The 25,722-nt window shown below is 43.5% G+C and overlaps 1 protein-coding gene across 1 annotated transcript in view; it reads left to right on the top strand.

Annotated features, from left to right (window-relative positions):
• ofcc1 (orofacial cleft 1 candidate 1) overlaps positions 1 to 25,722 on the top strand; it is a 104,952-nt gene that overhangs the window by 46,385 nt on the left and 32,845 nt on the right. The window contains exons 9-12 of the mRNA XM_031835016.1: positions 7,950 to 8,225; positions 10,493 to 10,745; positions 12,887 to 13,050; positions 23,604 to 23,763. Coding sequence (XP_031690876.1) covers positions 7,950 to 8,225; positions 10,493 to 10,745; positions 12,887 to 13,050; positions 23,604 to 23,763 — 853 coding nt within the window. The remainder of the gene's footprint in view (positions 1 to 7,949; positions 8,226 to 10,492; positions 10,746 to 12,886; positions 13,051 to 23,603; positions 23,764 to 25,722) is intronic.

Genomic DNA, 25,722 nt, shown 5'->3' with positions numbered 1-25,722 from the left:
CTTTATGGGGCCTTGGAGAGAGAAAGAGAGAGACGGAGAAAGAGAGAGGAGATGTTCACAGTGCACAGAGGGCAGGGGCAAAGGTGAGGCTGCTCTGCCACTCTTTTCCAGTTCATTTGTCTTCACATGTTAACTGAATGACATGAACACTGAAAAATATTGCCAAGTCAATAAACATCTTGAAAAGTTTGACTCATTCCAGTAGTTTTCCCAAAATAGTTTTTAAAACAATAAATGATGCTTGGATGGAAGTGACTTTTACAAGACAGAGACATACTGACTAATGTACTGTAGTACAAACATACAGAACACACTCTCCTTGTACAAATAAACACGGGATCCTGATTTCCATTAGAACAACATTGCTGACGAGTTGCTCTTCTAATAAGCTGACAGGCTGTAACCGTCTGACAGACATATTTGTATTTCTAAATATGACGTTGGCCGACCATTTTGGGTATTGTCAATTTTAGCCAAAGCACACTGTCTGAATCATCGCTGTCCGACTGACCTGTTGTTACCTTTCCCTGTTCTCTGGGTAGTCATTGGATTCAATTATTTGCATAGGCAATGACATGTGTGGCAATCGCTATGTTTGTAGGGTAGACTATTCCAGCGTCCTTTCCCCACACCAGTATTTTACTTGAGTGCATGAGCTTTGTCGGTATGGGCTAGGTCGCTATTGTCAGTCTCACCCTTCGTTGGCTGGCCCGTTCCCAGTGTAAATCCTGTGCCTGACACACACACACTCTGGATGTTTCTGTGGGCCTGGAGCCCCATGGCTCTGGGATTACAGTCTGCCAGTGGGCCCTGATGGAAGGATGCAGTCTTAGTTGGCCAATCATCACCACCACCCCCATCTCCTACCTACACCCCCCCCCCCCCCATCCCTTACCTCTACCACAACCTTCCCCTACCTACACTCCCTAACCCAGAACATCAACCATCACCACCTTCCCCTACCTACACCCCCCCCCCCCTAACCCTGAACGTGTGGTGAGATAAGAGAGAGAGAAAGTGAGAGAACGAGAGGGGAGCATGATGGAGCTTTGAGACACTAACATGCCTGCTGGGAGCGTGTGCAGTGGCATGTGGGGTAGCGTGATGTGCAACCTGCCTGGTGCAGAGAAGAGCCTCACACATGCATGCTGGGAGTGCAGCAGTTCTTGTTGCTCCTCTCTCTATCTCACTCTCTTTCTCTCTCTCTCTCTCTGGTGACAATGTCCTGCAGTTATGAAGACAAGGTCACGAGTAGAATGAAACTACCATGTTAAATACTGATGCAATTCTCAGGAGGATTCTTGGGGCCTCCCAGTGTACATCACCCAAATAGATCTCTCCAGAGCACTTGTGATTAGTTGTTTCCCCTGCCATAATCAGAGGGGTTATTAAACTGCAGCGATACCACACCGCAAAGCATTGGATTGTTTTTTAAAGGTCAGAATTATACTGAGGTGATGGAAAACAACCTGCTTTGGGATGCTAAGTGCTGTGTTTATAGAGGGGGAGAGTAAGGGTAGCCCCTTTGGTTTGTTGATCCCAGGTGCATGCGAATCCTAATGTTTCCACCGCTATTTATGGTTCGCTATGGGACTTACCATTTCCATGTTTTAATCCTAAATCCATCAAGTCTATAAAAAGGCCACATGTTGCATTTTGTGTTGAAAAACAGGGAAGAATGGCTACCTCATGTAAACAGGCAGGCCTGTTCTCATGAACGAGGCCAAAACACGTTTTGGGGGGATATTTGGCTTGGGTAGAACCTTCCTCTGACTACCCTTTCTCTCTGCCAGTTCTGTAGCAATATTACAGTGCTAGCATTTCATTGGTTCTCCTACACTTGCCTTGCATGTAAGAGCCTCCTCCTCGCATTAAAAAAGGCCCAGGCAGCTATTAGTCAAACAAGGCCTCCTAATTAAGTGGAACATATTTTTTCACTACTTTTGATTAGGTTAGAGAGCCCAAGCTCCCAGTCCCTCTCAGCTGCAAATAATTCTGATAATTTGGCAGTACAGGCATTATGCTATTCTAATTATATGATGTACTCCAATTCTACAGCTGAGTCACGATGCCATAATTCTCTTTACTATACCCCAAATACCTACTGCTTTCCCATTTTCTCAATGAAACTCATTTATGTGTATCTTGCTTTGCCAGTGTCCTGGAAATGGGGCAACATATAAAACTGAAGATGTTAAGGTAATTGTAGGGGTTGGGAGAAAAAGAAAACCATGTTAAGTTAAACCTCGAGAAAATTGAGCACATTTTAAAAATAACAAATAAAACTTCTCATAAGATGATATCAAGATGACTTAATTAACCGAAAGCCTGGGTTATGGCCTCGCGGGGATGCTGTTGTGGGCTTTTTTACGTCCCTTTTTTGGGCGGCTTTTGGAAAAATACCACCACTGCTGGACCATATGATTATCATTTAATATATCTTATGGGAGAGAGTGTATTTTGGATTTTCACTTTGTTTTTGTTAAGAGGTTTCATAGCTTCCTGCTTGACTTCATCCCACCTGCTCCAGATTTTTACATGCCAAGATTGTTCAATCTATTACAGATACTTCTACCCCAGAAGTAGAAACACCTAGATATGTCTAGTGATAACTATTTTTGCCATTACAAAGGCTCTTTAAAAATGTGTACACAGTGATGTAATGTTGTCCCATGGCTTGCAGGGTTACCTCCTCCCTATTGACCCAGGGGACACGGCACACAGTGACAGTGATGCCAGCCTGACTACAATATTGTCCCTAGTTAATTGTCAGCAGCATTAGAAAGGTCAGGCTGTTGGAATCACATAGTGCCCCTCGCTGCTTTGATTGAAGCATTCATTCCCAGCTCGTGTTTTACCAGGAAGTGTTTTTTTAAAGCTATCAAGGGTCAGATTAACTAGGTGACTTTCTCTCTCTCCTACAGATGTAGGGTCTTAATTTGACCTACATTGTCACAGTAAAATAATCCTGCAGCAACAGGATTGGAACATTTAGTCCATAATGTTGCTTGATAGGTTGTTAGGCTATTAGCTGTAAAAAGTAGGTTACATGAAAAGTGCACTACTGTTAATATAACTGTGTGTTAGTGTGGGTTTTCAGTGAATTTATCTAAATCACAAAGCTCACCTGCATTTCCTGTGAAATGTTTCAGCAACAAAAGAGTGATCAAATTAAGGTCCATCATCTGTAGGCCAGGTTTAGTCTGCTGTCAATTATAGATAACAATCTTAGTTACTGTCACTGTAGAAAATAAATGCTGTTCTACTTCGCCTGTGTGTGTGTGTGCAATGAGCTGCAGTGGTGTTGAGGAGCATATGCACCCTTCACTGTGTGACGACCCTTAACTTAAGAAAAAAGCCCATCAGCTGTTGAGGAGGAGACAGTCATGTCTTGTCTCTCTCTCACTTCAAAGAACCAGGTACTGTAACTCAGTGCAGTGCAGGCCTGTGAAATCCTCCTTGAAGTTCAGGCACGCTTTGGATGTGTTGTGTAAAACACGTCGCTATAAAGAAGACATACACTGTGATATTGCTAATCCCGCGATTTACCATCAATCACTAAAAAAGCACAGCTCTCTTTCCACCACTCAGCGGCTTGACGCTCGCTTTAAGTGAGACTGCTTGAGTAAAAAACATAGAGAGAGACGGAAGGAGAGGGAGCATGCTTGCTTTGTTTGAAAACTGGGAGTTAGGAAGATACTTTGACTTTGAAGATATTTGCCTGTAAATCTTGTAAAGTGAGTGTAGCTGCTGCACCAGTGGAGCATAGAAGCTCTAGTGTTAATTTATGCATGTATTCTCTGATACACTGCAGAGGAGCAGCAGGCCCGTGTGTAATGTGTGTGGTTGGGGCCCTTAAGTGGAAGTGACATAGTACTTTGGTTCCAGGATGGTATTATTACATTCTTAGCTGGTTTTTGCTCAGATAACTTTGAAAACCCATGTTGTCCTCAGTTGTAAGCTATAGAAGCTGATTGGAAATCGGTCTGTAAATGGTTTGCCATTATGTCAGACAAACCTTCTGAAACGCAAAGGAAAAACAGTTCCCTTGTCCTGGCCTTGCTTACAGAACATAGAATGTAAACAAGGATGATATGGCATTTTTTTTTGTCAGTCCTATCTTTCCACTTTGCTTAAAAACTCCAGAATTTTTGACTTACATCACCGATATGAATTCAGCGTGTGAAGAAACAATAACATTATGGGGCATTTGGCGAACTGTCTAGCTAGCGTTTCTTAAAAAAAATACATCTGCAGATAAGAATTTTTCTGGGGCTTCAGAAAAAAAGTGATTTTGGTACATTTACGAAACAATGCCCATGCCCCCCCCCCCCCCCCCCCCCCCCAAAAAAAAAAGTGACAGCAAATAACTTAATCCTATGATAAATCTGGTCTTTAAGTGGCCCCAGATTTAGAGCCTTAACTGACGGGGAGGGGGGATATTTCTCAGGGTTACCTTCTTTCGTGCTCCCACCCCTGCAGCCATCTCCGCATAAATCAGCTTTAAACTCCACGCCACACTGTCTCCCTGCAGTACTGCCATCATTACCCATGCCAACTTAAAGGCTTAATACCTGTCCCTACTCGCTGCTTACTTTATACTATTTTGCTATTTTTAAAGAGCATGGCGCTCATGTCCGTGGTATATCATATATGTAGAGAGAGATGTTCTCTTGTAACATTCAACTGGAGAGGGGTATGTTGCAACATTATCCAGATTTTAGTTGAAGCTATATGATTTTATTCATGGAGAGTTGTTTCCGATTATTGGTGTATGCAATGCTAATCTTCTTTGAAAACTGAGAAATAAACTACAATGAACTCCAATGAAAATAACCTGGGGGAAAAAAATATATATATATAGGACTGCTGACTGCAAGCCCACTTCAACATTGTTTTAGAGAATTTTGTAGTACGTCCAACTGGCCTCACAACCACAGACCACGTGTAACCATGCCAGCCCAGGACCTCCACATCCGGCTTCTTCACCTGTGGGATCGTCTGAGACCAGCCACCCGGACAGCTGATGAACCTGAGGAGTATTTTTTGTCTGTAATAAAGCCCTTTTGTGGGGAAAAAGTGGGTGTGCCTGGCTACCAAGTGGGTGGGCCTATGCCCTCCCAGGCCCACCCATAGCTGCACCCCTGCCTAATCCATAGATTAGGATCTAATGAATTCATTTCAAATAACTGATTTCCTTATATGAATTCTAACTGAAATTGTTGCATGTTGCATTTATATATTTGTTTAGTATATATGGAATAGTTTTTTTACATATGAAATAGTATATACATTATGTCCACAATATGTCTCTTTGAATGTATGGCACTGTATAGCTTTGCAATAAGGTGTGACATTGGAGTGAAAATCCTTCTTCTCATCACACCCCCTCTCCCTGCTATTTAAATATTGTACTTTTGGTAATTGGAGGTCCCACAATGAAATCAATTCAGTGGGTGATAACAGATTTCACATCGCGTTACCCATTTGGCTTTCAGTAGCCCCCTTGTGTGGAGACAGCTAAAAATATTCCTATTCATGCATCATCAATATCTTCATTACAAGAAAGATGGGAGTCAGGTTGTATTTGCAGTTCCTCCGTAATGCCTCTTGACAGGGTATCATCTTGCCTATGTCTGTGACACATAGCTTTTTTGTCTACTTTGTAATTTTACTTTTGCCGACGTGCGGAAAGCCTTTCTGTACCACGCCACGAAGCCAGAGTCGTGATAAGGCCTAGAATGATACAACTGACCTTTTTCCAATGACAAAACAGCAAGTAGAGACAAAATACATGCACTTTGTTAAAAACTCACCGCATTTAGGTTGTAACACTCTAAATTTACAGTATGGGCTTCATGAATAAGTGCATTGACAGAATGCAGTAGTATTTTTTCCAGTAATTGACTTGTATGCTACGTAGTTTATCCTCACTGTACCAGTTTGTTTCAGAGTGCTGCATGAATATTTATCTACAGTCTATAACTGTTGACTGGGCATTTTCTGAATGAAAGCGAGCTCTCCCACATGGAAAGAACTTGAAGCGATCTCTCGTGTTTATCTGCAAGGAAACCTGAGAACTTAACACAAATAATTTAACACTTCACAGAGTGCCTTCCTCCGGGGTTTGGTTGATGATCACTTTTAGTTTATTGTGACTTGATTTAGGAAATTACCGGCCACATCCTGTGACTTAATATTGGGTGAATTGCGCTCCACTGGACTCAAATCTAACAGTACAGTTGGATGAGGGGATGGAGAGAAACAATTGATTATTTTTGCTTTTCCTCTTTAGGCATTATATGCAAACCATTTCCCTGGGTACACACTACAAAGTGAATACCAAGCATCTTTGGGAACAGAAAGATGGCTAGACGTATGGATGTCCACGGGCCGTTGCCTGGAGAAATATTAGGATGCACCTTCGCCTTGTTTGACTCTTCTCACACTGACAAGGGGACATGTTGTGTCTTTAACCGTGTGTGTGTGTGTGTGTGTGTGTGTGTGTGTGTGTGTGTGTGTGTGTGTGTGTGTGTGTGTGTGTGTGTGTGTGTGTGTGTGTGTGTGTGTGTACTAAGTTTGGAGATGGTAGGGGAGACTAGAGCCCTGTTGAGAGAGGCTCTTATGTTCTCAGTCTTGTCCTAATGTGGCGTTCCAGTTTTCCATGCCAGGTCATTACTGGCCCAGCAGCACCCACTCTCTCCTCCTCTCCATCCAGACTCTCCATCTGTGCCCTCTATATGAAAGAGAATGGCTGAGCAGGAGCAGGGCTGCACTGGGGAGAGAGAGGTGCACTGTGGAGAGAAGCTGAGCAGGGGTAGGAGGGGCTGCTGAGATAGGCGAGAGAGAGGCCGGTGTGGAGAGAAGCTGAGCAGGGGTAGGAGGCGCTGCTGAGAGAGGTGAGAGAGAGGCCTGTGTGGAGAGAAGCTGAGCAGGGGTAGGAGGGGCTGCTGAGATAGGCGAGAGAGAGGCCTGTGTGGAGAGAAGCTGAGCAGGGGTAGGAGGTGCTGCTGAGGGAGGCGAGAGAGAGGCCGGTGTGGAGAGAAGCTGAGCAGGGGTAGGAGGCGCTGCTGAGGGAGGCGAGAGAGAGGCCTGTGTGGAGAGAAGCTGAGCAGGGGTAGGAGGGGCTGCTGAGGGAGGCAAGAGAGAGGCCGGTGTGGAGAGAAGCTGAGCAGGGGTAGGAGGCGCTGCTGAGAGAGGTGAGAGAGAGGCCTGTGTGGAGAGAAGCTGAGCAGGGGTAGGAGGGGCTGCTGAGATAGGCGAGAGAGAGGCCTGTGTGGAGAGAAGCTGAGCAGGGGTATGAGGTGCTGCTGAGAGAGGTGAGAGAGAGGCCTGTGTGGAGAGAAGCTGAGCAGGGGTAGGAGGGGCTGCTGAGAGAGGTGAGAGAGAGGCCTGTGTGGAGAGAAGCTGAGCAGGGGTAGGAGGGGCTGCTGAGAGAGGCGAGAGAGAGGCCTGTGTGGAGAGAAGCTGAGCAGGGGTAGGAGGCGCTGCTGAGAGAGGCGAGAGAGAGGCCTGTGTGGAGAGAAGCTGAGCAGGGGTAGGAGGCGCTGCTGAGAGAGGCGAGAGAGAGGCCTGTGTGGAGAGAAGCTGAGCAGGGGTAGGAGGGGCTGCTGAGATAGGCGAGAGAGAGGCCTGTGTGGAGAGAAGCTGAGCAGGGGTAGGAGGGGCTGCTGAGATAGGCGAGAGAGAGGCCTGTGTGGAGAGAAGCTGAGCAGGGGTAGGAGGGGCTGCTGAGATAGGCGAGAAAGAGGCCTGTGTGGAGAGAAGCTGAGCAGGGGTAGGAGGGGCTGCTGAGAGAGACGAGAGAGAGGCCTGCGTGTGTGTGTGTTTGTTGTTTCCAGGCCCTGCACTCTCCTGCTGTCGTCTTTCTAAATCTCTCTTGTGTCTCCCTCTCTCCCTGTATATCCGAGTATATACTGTATATACTGTATGTGTGATGTTTTTTCCAGGCCTGTGCTCTCCTACAGAGGGCCGGGCGGTGGCGGCACCGGCAGTGGTAGCAATGGTGGGGCTGCTGAGCGTACACATTTGGCTCTCCGCATGATCCCGTCAGAGCTGGGCCTGTCACCGCGGCGCTGGGGCTGGCGCTCCTCCTCAGCAGCAGCAGCAGCAGCACAGCTCTGCCTCATTATGCCGCTCCTGGCTTTGATCTGGTTTGCAAGGCTCTACCTGCATTACTGCAGCCAGTGGCTCTTCCTCCAGGCCATCGCAGTTCCTGTCAACAAGTGAGTGTGCTTCCTTTGATATCCTCCTCTCTCCGAGGAGGTGGAGGAGGAGGAGTGATTGTGTGTGTGTAGAGAGAGTGCATGGGAGAGGAGAGAAGAGGCGAGAGCTAGCACAGTGCAGCGAAGTTGTGTGTGTGTGTGTGTGTGTGTGTGTGTGTGTGTGTGTGTGTGTGTGTGTGTGTGTGTGTGTACATAGATGTACATAAGTACTCACACACTCCCTCCCACTAGATACTGTATAAAAATCTGCCCATTACCAGTTTAACTTCTCTAGGATAGGGGGCAGCATTCGGAATTTTGGATGAAAAGCATGCCCAAATTCAACTGCCTGCTACCTATCCCCAGAAGATAAGATATGCATATTATTAGTAGATTTAGATGTGTGTGTGTGTGTGTTTGTGTGTGTGTGTGTGTGTGTGTGTGTGTGTGTGTGTGTGTGTGTGTGTGTGTGTGTGTGTGTGTGTGTGTGTGTGTGTGTGTGTGTGTGTGTGTGTGTGTGTGTGTGTGTGTGTGTGTGTGTGTGTGTGTGTGTGTGTGTGTGTACATAGATGTACATAAGTACTCACACACTCCCTCCCACTAGATACTGTATAAAAATCTGCCCATTACCAGTTTAACAAGACTTGCCTAAGCATTAATGACACCATGTGGGAGAATTCATTGATTTCAACAGGCATTCTTGCGTGTGCATTATTTGGAAATAATGTATTGTTTATTATTTTGTAGACAGTATTTCATAATAAACAAAGTAGGATGACATTGAGAGGCTGTTACATCTCAATGGCACATGGTGTTGATTTAATTCATCACATTAAAAGCTAGACTGTGAATATGCTTACAAGCATTAAATCATAGAAAAGCCATCTGACATCTGACAGAATACGGGAAAAATGTGCATGAGTAAAAATGGAGTGGAGGGAGGGGGGATGGAGGGAAAAAACATGGAAATCGAGGGGGTCACCAGCCACCAACGGATGACAAGTTCCACATGTCTGGCCGCTTCCTCCTCTGAGCATTTCTCCCTGTAATGGGCAGTCCCCAGCTAGCTCTCTGTCTCCATCTCTGACAGTCTGGGGATGGCCAGTGTGCTGACAGCCTCCCCCCTGCCCCACCCCCTGTGTCTAGCCCCCTGTCTCACCCTGATACCCTCCCCCAATAGTGCCTCTGGGACATCAGCGGGCAGCAAAGCGGGCCCTTCATGAGCGAGACACTCTCACTCAGGCCCCACGCGGCTCTCCCATCACCCCCAGCACTCTCACATACACACACACACAGACTGTACACACACACACATCATCACCAGTCAGGTGGCCAAGAGCCACTTTGCCAGCATATCACACCACCACCTCACAGGCCCAGTCATTAAAGAGCACCACATGCACATTAGACATTACACCACTCTGTGGCCCGCTCAGAGTACGAAATCAGTATTATTACTCCCCATTTTATATGGAAAGTCTTTGTCAACATTCAACAATATATCTTTCTGTAAAAATGACATTTGTAACACCTGGTACAAACCACAGATACGGTATATTGAAATACAGGGATAGGGATATAATGACTGTTTATAGAATTGTAAAGTTGCCATGGAATTTGACTTAAACTGAAGATGGAAACCTCTAAACAGGTCAGGACAGAATTGTAGACAAACCAAAATGAGCGTAGCATATAGATGAACAGATGAATTATTGAGAAGACAGAAAGCGATAGTAGGTTTAGCAGTGTTGTGTTGGTTCAGAAGGAGTACAAATGGACCATCAGTGGGAGTAATGGCGAGTGGCTGAGAGTGGGTTGTTTCTCTTAGCGAATCACATGTGAATTAATGGGCAAAACAGGCACCTCTTTACTCACACAAGCACTACTCGCAGATGGTAGATTAAGAAACTCATGAGCCATGACGTGAATTGTTGAGTGTAGGTACAGTACATCTTATCTTACCTTTTGTTATCGAAAACTAGTTTCACAACACTTAAGTTTCATGCTTAGTTTTATAGAATTTACGATGAATTGACTGGTACTGTAGATCCTTCATCTTTTGTCGCAATGTACTTTATTCATCATGTGATCCCCATCACAAACGGAAATGAATAGTTTTTGGTTATGATGCACACAAAAACACTACTAGTATGTTCTTCATACAATATATATTTAGACATAAATGTTTTGCTATTTCAGTGTGCTATCACATGTACATGTGTTCTGTCTTGGAGTGGATGGAGCGCCCCAAAGAGCTGATGTAGGCTAACACTTCCCCCCCCCCCCAGATTCCAGTTCCATGCTCACACCGTGGAGCTGGTCTACCAGAATTCCTTGCTTCATACCCGCGAGGAGTTGGCTATGGTCGTGGTGGGACCTCTGACCTTGAACGCCGTAACGTTGCTGCTGCTCCTGATCAGATGGGGCTGTCAGCTAGCGTTTGGCTCACTCCCCTCCTTCACGTCAAACTTTATCATGGCTTTGGGAGTGTGGACAGTGCTGGACCCGCTGGCGGTCTTTGTAGTGGATGCCGTCCTGGGGGTAAGTCACTTAAAATAACTTGGACACTTGTGTTCACATTAAATGGGAAGTTCACTTTATCTTAGCAAAGTGACTTTAGAAGTTAGGAAAAAAGCACACACAAGGTTAGATCCATGTCTTTTTGCATCAGGGATCCCGTTTTGTCTGTCCGAAAGAACTCCCCCGCCAATTGACTTTCAGTTGTTTATGCGGAATGTGAAACTATGACATAGAGGTTGATAAGAGGCTATTTGAAAGCCACACAGTGTATATTTGTATTATTATTTGGCCTGGTATTTGATCCATCTATAATTTCAATAACCACCATATATATCAATGAACATAAATGATAATCCAAGGTGAATGTGCAGTATGTGTCTAATATACATGTGTACTGTCCAATCATATCCTATGGTTAATCATATGGTTATTAGTGAAGAGATATTAGCACAGTATAATATTTCCTCACGTAATGAAATACCACAGAGGGCCTTGATAAATGCATGTCCAACCAAACACTTTCCCCGGTTTTCTCTTTGTCGGAGACCTCTTATATTACCTGTAGATTACACTGTAGATGTACTGTACTGTCCTTTGCGTCAATGTATTTAATCCAGTGTATATACAGCGCATTCGGAAAGTATTCAGACCCCTTGACTTTTTCCAAATTTTGTTACGTTACAGCCTTGTTCTAAAATGGATTAAATCAAAAAATGTCCTCATCAATCTACACACAATTACCCATTGTGACAAAGCAAAAACAGGTTTTTAGAAGAAAAAAAACAGAAATACATTATTTACATAAGTATTCAGAACCTTTGCTATGAGACTCGAAATTGAACTCCTTGAGATGTTTCTACAACTTGATTGGAGTCCACCTGTGGTAAATTCAGTTGATTGGACATGATTTGTAAAGCCACACACCTGTCTATATAAGATCCCACAGTTGACAGTGCATAAACCAAGCAGTGTGGTCGAAGAAATTGTCCGTAGAGCTCCGAGACAGGATTGTGTCGAGGCACAGATCTGGAGAAGGGTACCAAAACATTTCTGCAGCATTCAAGGTCCAAAAGAACACAGTGGCCTCCATCATTATTAAATGGAAGGAGTTTGGACCCTCCAAGACTCTCCCTAGAGCTGGCCGCACAGCCAAACTGAGCAATCGGGGGAGAATGGCCTTGGTCAGGAAGGTGACCAAGAACCCGATGGTCACTCTGACAGAGCTCCAGAGTTCCTCTGTCGAGATCGAAGAACCTTCCAGAAGGACAACCATCTCTGTAGCACTCCACCAATCAGGCCTTTATGGTAGAGTGGCCTGGTGGAAGCCACTCCTCAGTAAAAGGCACATGGACAGCCCGCTTGGAGTTTGCCTAAAGGCACTTAAAGGACTCTGAGACCATGAGAAACAAGATTCTCTGGTCTGATGAAACCAAGATTGAACTCTATGGCCTGAATGCCAAGCATCACGTTTGGAGGAAACCTTGCACCATCCCTACGGTGAAGCATGGTGGTCACAGCATCATGCTGTGGGGATGTTTTTCAGTATCAGGGATACTTGTCAGGATCAAGGGAAAGATGAACAGAGCAAAGTACAGAGAGTTCCTTGATGAAAACCTGCTCCAGAGTGCTCAGCACCTCAGACTGGGGCAAAGGCTCACCTTCCTTCAGGACAACAACCCTAATCACACAGCCAAGGCAATTTAGGAGTGGCTTCAGGGCAAGTCTCTGAATGTCCTTAAGTGGCCCAGTCAGAGCCCGGACTTGAACCTGATCAAACATCTCTGGAGACACCTGAAAATAGCTGTACAGCGACGCTCCCCATCCAACCTGACAGAGCTTGACTGGATCTGCAGAGAAAAATGGGAGAAACCAAATACAGGTGTGCCAAGCTTGTAGCGTCATACCCAAGAAGACTTGAGGCTGTAATCGCTGCCAAAGGTGCTTTAGCAAAGTACTGAGTAAAGGGTCTGAATACTCATGTAAATGTGATATTTCGGAGGGGGTTTATGTCAAACATTTGCATTTCTAAAACCTGTTTTTGCTTTGTCATTATAGGGTATTGTGTGTAGATTGATGAGGGGAGAATAACAATTTAATAAATTTTAGAACAAAATGTGGAAAAAGACAAAGGGGTCTGAATTGTAGGCTGTATGCGTGTTCAGCGTCTGTCCTACAGTGCAGAGTCTCCTGTTGCGGATGCAGCCAAGCTCTACTGGCACTTCTACCGGACCGACCAATCAGGGGCAGCTGGAGTGGTCATCACCCTCTTCCTCTATGCCATCCTCTTCCTCCTCTCCACCACCATCCTCTACCTCTACTTCCTCAGGTCAGCACAAACATGCAGAGGCATTATGCCCAAAGAAACTAATTTAATGCATTTGTAGGATAAAATATAGAAGATAAAGTTGATTTAACTCTGAATTCATTCTAATATTGAAATTGGCCATCGGTGCTGATGAGGCTAGACATAAGAAACACGGGAAAAATGGGACTCGCTAATGCCAATGAAATATCAATTGAACAGCACTGAATGCAGTACTATGCTATGAGCTTAATGTGTTTTCATACAGATTACTAGGGTTTTCATGGTGTATGTATTGTAGTACTGTAGTGCTATTATAATAATATTGGCATTTCCCACCATTGCTTCAAGAACCCATGCCGTAGTTGACGTCTCAGTTCCTCGAAACAGCCCGTTTCTGAACTAGAAATGGATCTTGCTCCAGACCTGTCCTGTCACATTGGGCTTTCGTGTCGACTTTGAGTCCTCCGTCTCTGACCTTCCTAGTGGCTGAAAAGTGTCACAACACTGGGGAAGCACACAGGAAGAGCGACTAGCGAATTAGGAATTATCATTGGGGTATTTTTAGATGGTCCAGCCTATGGGGACACCGTGCCAATGAAGAGTAAAAACCCTCTAACACCCAGTCCTGTCCACTAATTCCTATACCCGCTCCCAAATAACCAACCCCCAGACCCCCTCAATCCGTGTGTGTGTCTGTGTTTTCACTCGACTATGTCCGCAGAAAACAAGTGTTGATCTAATCGGTTGTGATTTTAGAGTCTCATGCAATTACTAATGCAGTTATGCATTAAGCGAACTGCCACACAAGGTTGTCGAATTGAACGCAGCTCCATAGTCGGTAAGAGAAGATGTAAAGCGTGGCTAATTCTGAACTAGGTAGATTTGTTTTTACATAACGTGAGTATGTAACATCCTTTGCATAATACGATTAGTTGATATGGTGTATGGTGTATGTTTCATCTTTGTGCTGTATCCATATTGAAGGGCCTGCTGCTAGAGTAGATGGACAACGTTTGAGCTGCTCATCAGATGAAGTCTATCAGATTGAGGTCACCCCTGCTGGAACGTTAGTGGAACGTTAACGCTAGCAGTGTTTGTGTTTTGATGGGGCTCTGCAAACCACTTTAGCACTTATCTCTCCCATGAGTCGCTCTGTCCTGTGAAGAAAGCAATGCTCCAATCTGATTGGCTCAGAACAACAGCCAATGAGAGTGGTTCCTTTCAATGGATGTTTTACTAAGGAAGTTGGGGTTTGATGGTGATTAGTGATTATTGCAAGCTGAAGATGTGTTTTATACAACATGTACTTGTAGGCCTGTTGTACCCAATTTTCCTACATTTTCTTCTCCTATTTTTCGTTCCCGAAAGGCAATTCTCTTTTACATAATGGAAAGATTCAGTTGTAGGCCTAATTTTGGGGGAGTGGTGAGGTAGGAAAAACGTTGGGTATGTGATTAAATACTGTACCACATCCCCATCAAAAGGTGTGTGTTTTCGTACCCTGAAATTAGACCGAATCCCATTAACATTTCGAAATGTAAAAAGTCCACAATTGAATGAATCAGTTTAGAATCGGTCCGAAAGGGGGAAAAAAGGGTACCATTTCATTTTCCGTAAGCGGCCGCTTATCGGCTCAGCACTAAATGGACAATATTAAAACAGCAGCCAGTATTAATGATTTCTGCCACTCAGTCGCCGGGTGGATTGTATTGAATATAGGGCACGAGGCTGAGGAGGGCTGATAATTTTATGGGTTACATGTTCTTATTGGCTGTCAGAGGGAGAGCTCTGACACAGCTCGTGACCTATTTCTAAAAAAAAGCCTGGGGCTATATGTATAGATAGAATGAACTGTTATCCTTTTTTAATTACATTTTAGGCTGCCTTTGATTCATTGGCTGAAAAATATATATATTTCAGTAATTTTTTATTCCTTCACCGAAAAACTTCACAAATAGAGGTGGTGACATTGATTGTAGTGGTATTACATTAGAATGATTACAAGGTAAAGGAGAAGGAAAGGGTCTTACATTTTGTATTGAGAGGGACTGGTCTCCATCTAGTACTTTGAATGAGTCTGGATCCAGTCTTGTCTGTCTGTCTGTCTGTCTGTCTGTTAGGGGCTCTGGGGATGAGACAGCCACGTTTGTTTCACTATCCTTGTGAGGACCAAACAATTGATGATTCTGATTCAAAATCCTATTTTCCTTTTATCCTTTAACCTAACCCTAACATTAACCCCTAACTCCTAACCCTAATTTAAACCTTAACCCTAAACCTAACCTCGAAACCTAAAATAGTTGTTTTCCTTGTGGGGCCTGGCGAACTGTCCCCACTTGTCCGAATTTAGCTTGTTTTACTATCCTTGTGAGGACTTCTGGGCCCCAGAAGAATAGTAAAACCAAAAACACACACACACACAGAGAGACACACACGCACACACACACGCGCACTCACTGAATGGGCTGAACCCTCTCTGGACCTCCTCTCTGTCACACTATGCTCCTTAGACCTGGTTTGAAGGCTAAAATGGTTAGAAGTGAGATATATTGTGTTGAATGTTGTGACTATCTATGTGGAATACAGATATGAATGATTTGATATGGAATATCAAATATACTGAACAAAAATATAAAAACAACATGTAAAGTGTTGGTCCCATGTTTCATGAGCTGAAATAAAAGATCCCAGAAATGTTCCAGACGCACAAAAAGCATATTGGGCTCAAATTTTGTGATCAAATTTGTTTACATCCCTGGCGGTGTGCTGGGGACAATAAACGGCCACTCTAAAATGTGCAGTTTTGAAACACAACGCAATGCCAAAGATGTCTCAAGCTTTGAATGTGCGTGCAATTGGCATGCTGACTATAGGAATGTCCACCAGAGCTGTTGCCAGAGAATGTAATGTAAATTTCTTTATCATAAGCTGCCTCCAACGTACTTTTAGAGAATTTGGCAGAACGTCCAACCGGTCTCACAACCGCAGATCACGTGTAACCACACCAACCCAGGACCTCCACATTCGGCTTCTTCACCTGTGGGATTGTCTGAGACCAGCCACCCGGACAGCTGATGAAACTGTGGGTTTGCACAACCAAATCATTTATTTTACCTTTATTTAACCAGGTAGGCAAGTTGAGAACAAGTTCTCATTTACAATTGCGACCTGGCCAAGATAAAGCAAAGCAGTTCGACAGATAAAACGACACAGAGTTACACATGGAGTAAAAACAAACATACAGTCAATAATGCAGTATAAACAAGTCTATATAAAATGTGAGCAAATGAGGTGAGAAGGGAGGTAAAGGCAAAAAAGGCCATGATGGCAAAGTAAATACAATATAGCAAGTAAAATACTGGAATGGTAGTTTTGCAATGGAAGAATGTGCAAAGTAGAAATAAAAAATAATGGGGTGCAAAGGAGCAAAATAAATAAATAAATTAAAATTAAATACAGTTGGGAAAGAGGTAGTTGTTTGGGCTAAATTATAGGTGGGCTATGTACAGGTGCAGTAATCTGTGAGCTGCTCTGACAGTTGGTGCTTAAAGCTAGTGAGGGAGATAAGTGTTTCCAGTTTCAGAGATTTTTGTAGTTCGTTCCAGTCATTGGCAGCAGAGAACTGGAAGGAGAGGCGGCCAAAGAAAGAATTGGTTTTGGGGGTGACTAGAGAGATATACCTGCTGGAGCGTGTGCTACAGGTGGGAGATGCTATGGTGACCAGCGAGCTGAGATAAGGGGGGACTTTACCTAGCAGGGTCTTGTAGATGACATGGAGCCAGTGGGTTTGGCGACGAGTATGAAGCGAGGGCCAGCCAACGAGAGCGTACAGGTCGCAATGGTGGGTAGTATATGGGGCTTTGGTGATAAAACGGATTGCACTGTGATAGACTGCATCCAATTTGTTGAGTAGGGTATTGGAGGCTATTTTGTAAATGACATCGCCAAAGTCGAGGATTGGTAGGATGGTCAGTTTTACAAGGGTATGTTTGGCAGCATGAGTGAAGGATGCTTTGTTGCGAAATAGGAAGCCAATTCTAGATTTAACTTTGGATTGGAGATGTTTGATATGGGTCTGGAAGGAGAGTTTACAGTCTAACCAGACACCTAAGTATTTGTAGTTGTCCACGTATTCTAAGTCAGAGCCGTCCAGAGTAGTGATGTTGGACAGGCGGGTAGGTGCAGGTAGCGATCGGTTGAAGAGCATGCATTTAGTTTTACTTGTATTTAAGAGCAATTGGAGGCCACGGAAGGAGAGTTGTATGGCATTGAAGCTTGCCTGGAGGGTTGTTAACACAGTGTCCAAAGAAGGGCCGGAAGTATACAGAATGGTGTCGTCTGCGTAGAGGTGGATCAGGGACTCACCAGCAGCAAGAGCGACCTCATTGATGTATACAGAGAAGAGAGTCGGTCCAAGAATTGAACCCTGTGGCACCCCCATAGAGACTGCCAGAGGTCCGGACAGCAGACCCTCCGATTTGACCTGATTGCAGTTCAGCGTTGTAACTGACTTCAGTAGGCAACTGCTCACTTTCGATGGCCACTAGCACGCTGGAGAAGTGTGCTCTTCAAGGATGAATCCCGGTTTCAATGGGCAGGCATAAGCTACGGAAAACGAACACAATTGCATTTTATTGATGGCAATTTGAATGCACAGAGATACCGTAATAACATCCTGAGGCCCATTGTCGTGCCATTCATCCGCCACCATCACCTCATGTTCCAGCATGATAATGCATGGTCCAATGTCACAAGGATCTGTACGCAATTCCTGGAAGCTGAAAATGTCCCAGTTCTTCCATGGCCTGCCTACTCACCAGACACCCATAGACTCCCAAGTGGTGCAGCGGTCTAAGGCACTGCATCTCAGTCCTAGAGGCGTCACTACAGACCTTGGTTCGATCCTGGGCTGTATCACAACCGGACGTGATCGGGAGTCCCATAGAGCGGCGCACAATTGGCCCAGCGTCGTCCCGGTAAGGGGAGGGTTTGGCTGGGTAGGCCGTCATTATAAATAAGAATTTGTTCTTAACTGACTTGCCTAGTTAAAAAAAGGTTAAATAGATAAAAAATTATAATAATGTTTGCGTATCTGTATTCCCAGTCATGTGAAATCCATAGATTAGGACCTAATGAATTTATTTAAATTAACTCATTTCCTTAAATGAACTGCAACTCAGTAAAATCTTTAAAATTGTTGCATGTTGCATTTATATTTTTGTTCAGTGTATATAATTGACACTATTGATTAATATTAATTAGCAGCTACCATTTAACAGATAAGGGTCTTTCTATAAATAAATGGGCCAATGTGTGACATCACGGTAAACATTTCTAAATGGTTTGATATACATTTAAAAAGAATTTTCGAGCAGAATTAAAGTCTAGCTGGGCACAATGAGACCATAACACCACCTACAGTAGCAAAAACAAAACACCGACATGTCATTCAAAATGTCACAAGAAACATGGACACCGCATGTTTCTTTGTCATGCCTAGTTGCTAGTTTTTTTGTGCTTTAGTCAACTTATCTATAATTTATAGCCATGCTAAACATCCTTGAAGAATGAAAAAGATAAACAACAGCATTTCTATATGTTTTAATAGTTGATATAATACAATAGCATAATACAATGGATTCTGTCAATAAAATCACGGACAATAATAATAACCAATAATGAAATCATTATAATCAGTAAACTCTTCAAGCATTGTGTGTGAGTGTGTATGTGAGTGTAAGAGAGAGTCTGTGTCTGAAAACTAGCTGTCAAATTCTTGCTTCCTCTGTCCTTGTTTCCTCCACTGCTTGCCTCTCCTTGAGAGTGCATTGTAGCCTGAGGGGAGGAACCTTCACTCCTCTCCCACAATGTGCTTTGAGAGGGAGGTGAAGAATGGGGGAAACAAGGGGAGAATCTCAATTACATTTCCTTGATCCCTCACGTCCTCTCTCCTCGCCTCCTTCTCAAAGCCCATTGGAAATGAAGGTGAGAGGGAAGGACCTCTGACATTCTCATCCAGTGGGTTTTGAAAAGGCGACAAGGAGAGAAGAAGATGCAATGAATCAAGGAAATGCAATTGAGATTCTCCCAAGGACAGAGGAAGCAAGTATTTGACAGCTATTCAAGAATAGCTATATTTACTTATTTATTTAAGTAACTTTGCTTTGCTTTGAAAGTAACTTTGCTTTGAAAGTTGATAAACTTGAAAGTTGATAAACTTGTAACCCAACTTTTGAGAAAATGTCCCTTTTTGGTGCACCTACTGGAGAGCTCTTTGTCTACACCCATTTAGCATCGCTCACGTTCACTTAAGCCTTAGCTCCACCCATCTATTTCAGGATTCACATGTGAGGCCATGTGCTAAACAGAGTGAGTACAGTAGTGTACTAAACAATCAAAGATTTAAAGACTAAAAGCTGGTTTATACTACGGCTATGTCTGTAGACAGTTGTCGCAGTGACATCATGAACATTCTATTGTCGTCCTACATCAAACTTGTCAAAAACGACAGGCTGCATGACATCAGCAGCCTGGTGGTCTAAAATAGCATAACTGGTGTATTTTAACATCAATAAACCCATTCGTTTAAAAAATAAATTAAGTATATGTCAATTTAGCAAACCAGGCAACTAAAAGCAACTTTCTAAACATTGTTTTGGTTTGTTTCTAGCTTGTTAGCTAGCTAGCCAGTGTAAATAATTACCATATCATAGCTGACAATTACTTAACTTTAGCTCATTTTTATGAATTATTACATTTAAAAAGAACGCACAACAAGATCATTATTTAAAAGTTAATGGCGAGCTAATTACAGAAAATAGCTGAGAGTGTGACGAAATAAAAGCAGGGCATTTTACTGGAGAATTTTAGAACTTGGACACTGTTTCTTTAGCCTGACTTTGTATCCTAATTTGACTGGTGCAGGTCATGTTGTTCTTCACATTACCGTCAAATAAAATCAAAGTCTATTTGTCACATGCACAGGATACAGAAGGTGTAAACGGTATAGTGAAATTGTTACTTGAATAGTGAAGTCTTTTTTTTATGTAGCTAGCTAGCTAAACAATGAACCATAATCCCAATTTATTACATTACTACCATGCATGAATCTGCAGATAGATAAAGCTAACCAATTGGGTTCAATGCTAGCAAGCTAGCTAACATTAAGCTATAATTAGCAATGCAAATGCCTTTCAGAGATATGAATAATATTACTACACAGATCATACATGTAATGTTAGCTAGTGAGCCAGCCGGTTAAAATTAGCTAGCTAGCTAACAGTACGCTTTAACTTGCAATGGAAACAACTTTCTGTCAAAATTTGAAGTGTATAATATCTGAAAATGTAGATATCTAGACTCTCTTACCCGTATACATAGATTAACTCTTGTCCCTCTCTGTCACCAGATGCCATGGTTGCCCATGGTTTGAAGATGTAATCCGGAGACAGGTGTTATATACAACAGACTTCTGTGTGTTCTCTTTTCAACTCCTTCCGCATATTTGCAATCAAACAAAATACTTTTCTCCATCTCTTTAGCTATCAATACTCTGCTTCCCCCGGGCATTCCATAGATTCTTTTGGATATGTGTGCCCATCAAAACTGTTTTCACACCGTAACATAGGGGGATACGAAATGTTTGAATGTATAGTTGAAGTCGGAAGTTTACATACACTTAGGTTGGAGTCATTAAAACTAGTTTTTCAACCACTCTACACATTTCTTGTTAACAAACTTTAGTTTTGGCAAGTTGTTTAGGACATCTACTTTGTGCATGACACAAGTCATTTTTCCAACAATTGTTTACAGACAGATTATTTCACTTACAATTCACTGTAACACAATTCCAGTGGGTCCAATTCCAGTTTAGATACATTAAGTTGACTGTGACTTTAAACAGTTTGGAAAATTCCCGAAATGATTTCATGGCTTTAGAAGCTTCTGATAGGCTAATTTACATAATTTGAGTCAATTGGAGGTGTACCTGTGGATGTATTTCAAGGCCTACCTTCAAACTCAGGGCCTCTTTGCTTGACATTATGGGAAATCAAAAGAAATCAGCCAAGACCTCAGAAAAAGAATTGTAGACCTCCACAAGTCTGGTTCATCCTTGGGAGCAATTTACAAACGCCTGAAGGTACCACGTTCATCTGTACAAACAATAGTACGCAGGTATAAACACCATGGGTCCATGCAGCCGTCATACCGGTAAGGAAGGAGATGCGTTCTGTCTCCTAGAGATGAACGTACTTTGATGCAGAAGTGCAAATCAATCCCAGAACAACAGCAAAGGACCTTGTGAAGAAGCTGTAGGAAACAGGTACAAAAGTATCTATATCCACAATAAAAAGCGTCCTATATAGACATAACTTGAAAGGCCGCTCAGCAAGGAAGAAGCCACTGCTCCTAAACTGCCATAAAAAGCCAGACTACAGTTTGCAACTGCACATGGGGACAAAGATCGTACTTTTGGGAGAAATGTCCTATGGTCTGATGAAACAAAAATAGAACCGTTTGGCCATAATGACCATCGTTATGTTTGGAGGAAAAAGGGGGATGCTTGCAAGCCGAAGAACACCATCCCATCCGTGGGATGGCGGCATCATGTTGTGGGGGTGCTTTGCTGCAGGAGGGACTGGTGCACTTCACAAAATAGATGGCATCATGGGGAGGGGGAAATTATGTGGATATATTGAAGAAACATCTCAAGACATCAGTCAGGAAGTTTAAGCTTGGTCGCAAATGGGTCTTCCAAATGGACAATGACCCCAAGTATTCTTCCAAGGTTTTGGCAAAACGGCTTAAGGACAACCAAGTCACGGTATTGAAATGGCCATCACAAAGCCCTGACCTCAACCTCATAGAAAATGTGTGGCAGAACTGAAAAAGTGTGTGCGAGCAAGGAGGCCTACAAAACTGACTCAGTTACACCAGCTCTGTCAGGAGGAATGGGCCAAAATTCACCCAACTTATTGTGGGAAGCTTGTGGAAGGCTACCCGAAACATTTGACCCAAGTTAAACAATTTAAAGGCAATGCTACCAAATACTAATTGAGTGTATGTAAAATTATGACCCACTGGGAATGTGATGAAGGAAATAAAACCTGAAATAAATAATTATCTTTACTATTATTCTGATTTCATATTCTTAAAATAAAGTGGTGATCCTAACTGAACTAAGACAGGGAATTTTTACTAGGATTAAATATCAGGAATTGTGAAAAAGTTTCAATTTATTTCGCTAAGGTGTATGTAAACTTCCGACTTCAACTGTATCTTTGTTCCCACTTTATATCTTAATAATTTCACATGATAAAAATAGGCAAATTATTATTGTCTATGTAACAGCTCCAAACAGTTTTCCACTAAAATAAATGCTCACTGGTACCATAGTTTAGAACTGTTGAACAGCACTTCTGCCAAACATATTGTGCATATCCAAGGCTTTTCCGCAATGAAAGACGGTGAATCCCACTAAGAGAGAGAGGCGTATAAATGAATGAAAAGAGCACATCTGATGATGAATGCAAGCTATTCTTATGTCTGAAGTCAGAGTACTACAGAAGAGTAGCAAACTATCCCAAGAGCTCTGGATAGGAGTGATGCTGGGTTCAAAGCTCTATCTATCCAGTATCCTTGTATACAGCTGGCTCTCCTTGATGTTAGTTTTAACTGATTACCCCCTGACTGCGGAGAATCTCTTTGGTAGGGGAAAAGGTTGCACGCGTTTGATGATTGGCCAAGGCATTTGTTTGTTTGTGTAGCGCTGGTGTCTTTGTGGGCTGTTGTCTGTGTTGCTTGTGGAGAAAGCTAGCCGGCTGATGCTCAGTCACCTCGAGACTCCGATCAATACGCGTTCTGGCGTGGCCGCATGACTCAGACCCACCTCATCAGACGGCCACTCAATCAGCAGCCAATAGCAGCCAATCCCCTGGCGGCTATCTTTGAAGCGCCTTGTGGAGTCCTCTGGAGTCTCCCGTGATCTTGATTGTTCCATACCGCCCACTTACTGCCAGCCCAGCTCCTTTTAACTAAAAGTAGCCTCCCTCCCACTCACCAAGGCCAATTTGCCTGCATTCTTGTCCTCTGTGTTCTGCGTTCTGTGGATCAATTCAGATACTCCATTTTAAACGGCATACTGAGTCTGGAATGAGATGCTTAATTAAATTAATAGAACGTTGAGGATGTTTTCTGGTACACTGGACACCATGATTTGGGTTTTAGTTGTAAGCACCAGACAACATCGAAACGATAAGCTTCATTCAATGCCACCGAGGCTCGTCAGATGAAATGTGTCCCAAAGGTCAGGAAACCGGTTTGTGGAACGTTAGCCGACGTGACACTAACGTGAATATAATTAGGATGTGACGTTGGTTTGGCATCCGACTAGCCAACAAAACCATGAGTACAGTCATGAACTTTGACACCGTTGGGTTGAGTAGGGCAATATTGTTCCTTGTTTTCACAAATTACCCTTGGTGGCCTTTTAAGAAGGCAGAGTGGCAGACAATGATGGTTCATGGCTCGTCTCCTCCACTTTCCCTCCCTCCACCCTCACGCCCTCCCCCCAGACTCCACAACGAGGGGCGCATGCTGGACATCTTCCAGCGTCTCAGCGTGACCGAGGGATCCTTCTTCGTTCCCCGGGACTTGGAGGTGTCCAACCAGGAACTAGACTACATCATCCAGAAGGCCGAGCAGTGGAGGGGCTTCAACGGAGAAAGACGCAAGGTGAGCCAACTAGCCCGCTTAATGTCCATAAACCCTGACCCCAACCAAACTGGGCTGGCTCGGATATTTTTTTCCACATGTTCCTTTTCAGCACTGTTCCATTAACTATGTTGGATGCCTAACCAGGCCAGCTCAACTCAATGGTGTGAGAAGGCCTTTCTTATGACCACACTACTGTAGCCATGCTTCCTGCTCTCTGCTGTCCTCAAGTCGTAAGTGTTTAATTGGATTAATGGTTGTTTTCTTACTGAGAGGATGAGCAGAAAGACCCTGTTGATACTAATCCATTAGATTGCTCCATCTAACAGGCAGAGAAATTGTGGTTGGTTGTCTGTAACCGCGGGTCATGCCCGCTAGGGTCTAGGACCAAAGGGATATATTCTGTGGGTGAGCTGATTGGTTAGCAAGGGACTTAGAAGAGTGGTCAAGATAGACTCCAGTTATTGTCCATTACTAGATTTAATTTGGACACTTTATTAACGAAGATATTAAGTTCTAAGAAGATACATAGAATAAGCTTATTTTCTATCATTACATTTTCTTTAGTTACATTTCAGAAAGCCAAGGAATTCATCTCAAAGGTCTTTAGCTTCATTCTAATTAGTACAAGATAATTACCAAAACAGAAACTCAGCTAGCGGGCTGCCTGATTAGTCTGTGGAAACCAATTTCCAAAGATATTTCATTAAAGAAAGACTACTCAATCAACACACACACATGCATGCACACACACACACACACACACACACACACACACACACACACTGCAACAGGCATTTGGTTAATGTGAACTTAGCATGGACAAGTCGATGTCAGAAGGTTGTGGGTGCAGGAAATTCCAACGTCCCCATGAAATGATTCTCATCTGAGGGAAGCTGTCATCTTCTGACAGGCACTATGGGTCGGTGAGGATGACACAGCGATGACACTGTATTAGCATGTAACCACGGTGGTGGGGAATCTATGCATAGTGATTGAAAATGTGACTTCTGCAGATAAGAAAATAGAACATAGCGATCCAACCCCATTTAATTTATTCTGTACAATTTGTTAGTGGCATACATCTCTTATTAACTTTCCTGCTCTCTCTCTCAAGTTCATACACTCCCAAATGGCTACAGCTTGTACTGTACTGCAGCCTCCCTGTAAAGCCTCCCAAACTATTTAGTGACTTTCTGATGAGATATTATAATACCTGTCAACCGAGGCGAGTGTAAGTGAAAGATAATTGCCACCTCATCGTAAATGCAAAGATTTTGTTCAGCTGTTTTGTGGTAGCACACCATTTCAATATAGACTATGCTGAAGCCAACTATGTACAGTGGGGAGAACAAGTATTTGATACACTGCCGATTTTGCAGGTTTTCCTACTTACAAAGCATGTAGAGGTCTAATTTTTATCATAGGTACACTTCAACTGTGAGAGACGGAATCTAAAACAAAAATCCAGAAAATCACATTGTATGATTTTTAAGTAATTAATTTGCATTTTATTGCATGAGTACTTATTGCATAAGTATTTGATACATCAGAAAAGCAGAACTTAATATTTGGTACAGAAACCTTTGTTTGCAATTACAGAGATCATACGTTTCCTGTAGTTCTTGACCAGGTTTGCACACACTGCAGCAGGGATTTTGGCCCACTCCTCCATAAAGACCTTCTCCAGGTCCTTCAGGTTTCGGGGCTGTCGCTGGGCAATACAGACTTTCAGCTCCCTCCAAAGATTTTCTATTGGGTTCAGGTCTGGAGACTGGCTAGGCCCCTCCAGGACCTTGAGATGCTTCTTACGTAGCCACTCCTTAGTTGCCCGGGCTGTGTGTTTCAGGTCGTTGTCATACTGGAAGCCCCAGCCATGACCCATATTCAATGCTCTTACTGAGGGAAGGAGGTTGTTGGCCAAGATCTCACGATACATGGCCCCATCCATCCTCCCCTCAATACGGTGCAGTCGTCCTG

Source organism: Oncorhynchus kisutch, linkage group LG11, assembly GCF_002021735.2.
Source record: "Oncorhynchus kisutch isolate 150728-3 linkage group LG11, Okis_V2, whole genome shotgun sequence".
Lineage (NCBI taxonomy): Eukaryota > Metazoa > Chordata > Actinopteri > Salmoniformes > Salmonidae > Oncorhynchus > Oncorhynchus kisutch.
This window is presented reverse-complemented; position numbering and strand designations above follow the sequence as displayed.